Source organism: Cyprinodon variegatus, unplaced genomic scaffold, assembly GCF_000732505.1.
Source record: "Cyprinodon variegatus isolate N-32 unplaced genomic scaffold, C_variegatus-1.0 Scaffold2041, whole genome shotgun sequence".
In the NCBI taxonomy this organism is placed as follows: Eukaryota; Metazoa; Chordata; class Actinopteri; order Cyprinodontiformes; family Cyprinodontidae; genus Cyprinodon; species Cyprinodon variegatus.
The window spans coordinates 54,146-56,597 of record NW_015152494.1 but is presented as its reverse complement, the minus strand read 5'-3'; the positions used below and the strand labels follow the sequence as shown (position 1 = coordinate 56,597).

Here is a 2,452-nt window from a genome sequence, read left to right as displayed (position 1 = left end):
CGTTTGGTATTGCTAATGCCAAGGTTAGGTGTTGCCAATGCTAAGGTTTTGGTGTTGCTAACTCTAAGGTTTCAGTGTTTCTAATGCTAAGGTTTCAGTGTTTCTAACGCTAAGTGTTCAGTGTTGCTAACTCTAAGGTTTTAGTGTTGCCAATGCTGAGGCTTCGGTCTTGCTAATGCTGAGGCTTCCGTCTTGCTAATGCTAAGGTTTCGGTCTTGCTAATGCTAAGGTTTCGGTCTTGCTAATGCTAAGGTTTTAATCTTGCTAACGCTAAGTGTTCAGTGTTGCTAACTCTAAGGTTTCAGTGTTGCCAATGCTGAGGCTTCGGTCTTGCTAATGCTAAGGTTTCGGTCTTGCTAATGCTAAGGTTTCGGTCTTGCTAATGCTAAGGTTTCGGTATATAACGAAAGTTCAGACAAAATGAGCCACTGAGCAACAAACAAGCTTCCTGTTTCTATAATCGTATTAATGTACTGGTTGATCAAAACATTCTCACAGCAGGTTAGTCTCTTAAATCTGTTCATTTAGCTGTTGGAGACATTTTGTTCTGAAGATAGCGCTGCAGAGGGTGTGGATCTGGGCCGGCAGGGGGAGGACTGACCCTAAAAAGGAAGGAAGCAAGCAAACATAAAACCTCCATCTCCATTCCTCCTTCTGAAATCAGAGCCGGCTGTTTTTGTGTGATCACAGCTGGAGACTTTGCAACCAGTGAGGAGCCCAGTGATGAATTATCCTTCAGTTGGCAGAGCATAGCAGAAAAGAGCCTTCCCTAAATGTCTGAGGAGACCAAACCCCCGCTGATCTGGCACCAGCTGAACTGGAGCCAAACAGCCTGCGGTGGAGCGCTGCAGACTATCCCGCTGATCTACACTTTATTTATTTGCCTTAAAGGGAATTTTTGGTGTGACTGACCCACAAACAGCCTGACGGTTTATCTGCATGTTGGTGTGAAGCAAAGAAACGTGATCCAGATCTAAAGAGCAAGCAGATCCTTCCATCAAACCCAGTTCTGTGTTTTATTAACCTGACTAATGAATTAATAGATAATTATAGCCAGAATATCTCTTCATTCCCCAAATCCAGGGTTGGAGCATTAATAGAAATGTCATTTTAGAAAACATTCATGCATCAAAAGGCTAACATTGTCCGTGAGATGCTAACAGCAGTGCTATGCTAACCTCGAATGTCTTTAACGCCCAGAAGGTTTTTATCGGTTAAATCATTCCTTCCAATGAGAATTATGGAAACATTCTTTCTTTGTTTGCATGTATCATTATCTTCAGTCTGACATCAGCTAGCTTAACAGCCATCATGGCCTGGAAACCGTTAGCTAACCGCTGTAACTCTGGCGAGTAGAACGTCCTAATGTGAAAGGTTTGTGTACACGAATGATTATAGCAGCTTTTTACCAACATATGGAGATATCTGGTTAATGTTTGCATGGATCGGTGACCACAGACAGAGACAGGAAGTGGAAATCTTACCCTGTTTTAGCGAAGTTTGTCCAGTAGGTCATGACAACTGCACTCAGCATCACGTCGTTCTTGGAGAAGTTGCAGTTGAAAAGATCGGTGGGTCCAATCATTGGGATCCCGAACACGTAGGGAACCTCGTCGCCGTGGGCCGAGTCGGCCCAGCTGGGCTTCATGTCGCTCTGACAGTGGTGGTAGAAAGCGTAGAAGTAGGTGGGCGAGCCGTACTGAGCGTGGAGGTCGGCTGTGGCCACCGCCGGCGCTACCCACTGGTGGTCAGTGAAAAGGGCCACCAGCGTCTTGCGGCGGGTTTCGGGGTTCTCCTTGTCGGCCCAGTCCGTGTACATGAACTTGATGGTCTCCCTCAGGGTGTCCTTTCCTTCTGGGTAGCCGTAAAGATGATCCACAAAGTCAGACACCGCAAAGTCGAAATCGTTGGCGGATACTCCATCCTCACTGTCCACGATGCCGTCAACAAACTTAAAGCCCTCGCCCTGGTTGACCCCCAGCATGATGTCATAGTTGAGGAACTCCCCCTGCTCCATGAGGATCTGGGGGTCATCCGGGATCACGTCTCCGTCGATCACAGGCCCAAAAGCAATGTGGTACTTAGCAGGCGTGACGTACTGCTCGATCAGCTCCTTGTAGCTCTTCTTCTGCAGGCACTCCACCAGGTCGATGGTGTCCAGCATGTTGCAGCCCACCTTCTCAGCCAGGGAGCGGGTGTACTTAGCAGGCTGGTAATTGACCGCCCAGCTGGACAGCGCCGTCCCGCTCTGGATGATGGCTTTCTGGAACAGATCTGAGAGAGAATCTGCTGTTAGTTAAACACCAATGCCACGCTAAGCCCCGCCCACACATCATGAGTCAAAATAAAACCATTCAGAATGTTTACAGTTCAAGGAAAGGGGATTTATTTAGGATTATTTCTCACATTCATATGTTTTAGAGAACCAGAATAAACGAATCAATGAAAAAGA

The 2,452-nt window shown here is 46.9% G+C and overlaps 1 protein-coding gene across 1 annotated transcript in view; it reads right to left on the bottom strand.

Moving 5' to 3' along the window:
• Positions 1-1,480: 1,480 nt before the first annotated feature.
• Positions 1,481-2,452, bottom strand: part of LOC107105067 (neuroligin-4, X-linked-like) — a gene marked incomplete at its 5' end in the record, with an annotated part of 54,289 nt that continues 53,317 nt past the window's right edge. The window contains one exon of the mRNA XM_015405183.1: positions 1,481-2,274. Within this exon, the coding sequence (XP_015260669.1) occupies positions 1,481-2,274 (794 nt within the window). The remainder of the gene's footprint in view (positions 2,275-2,452) is intronic.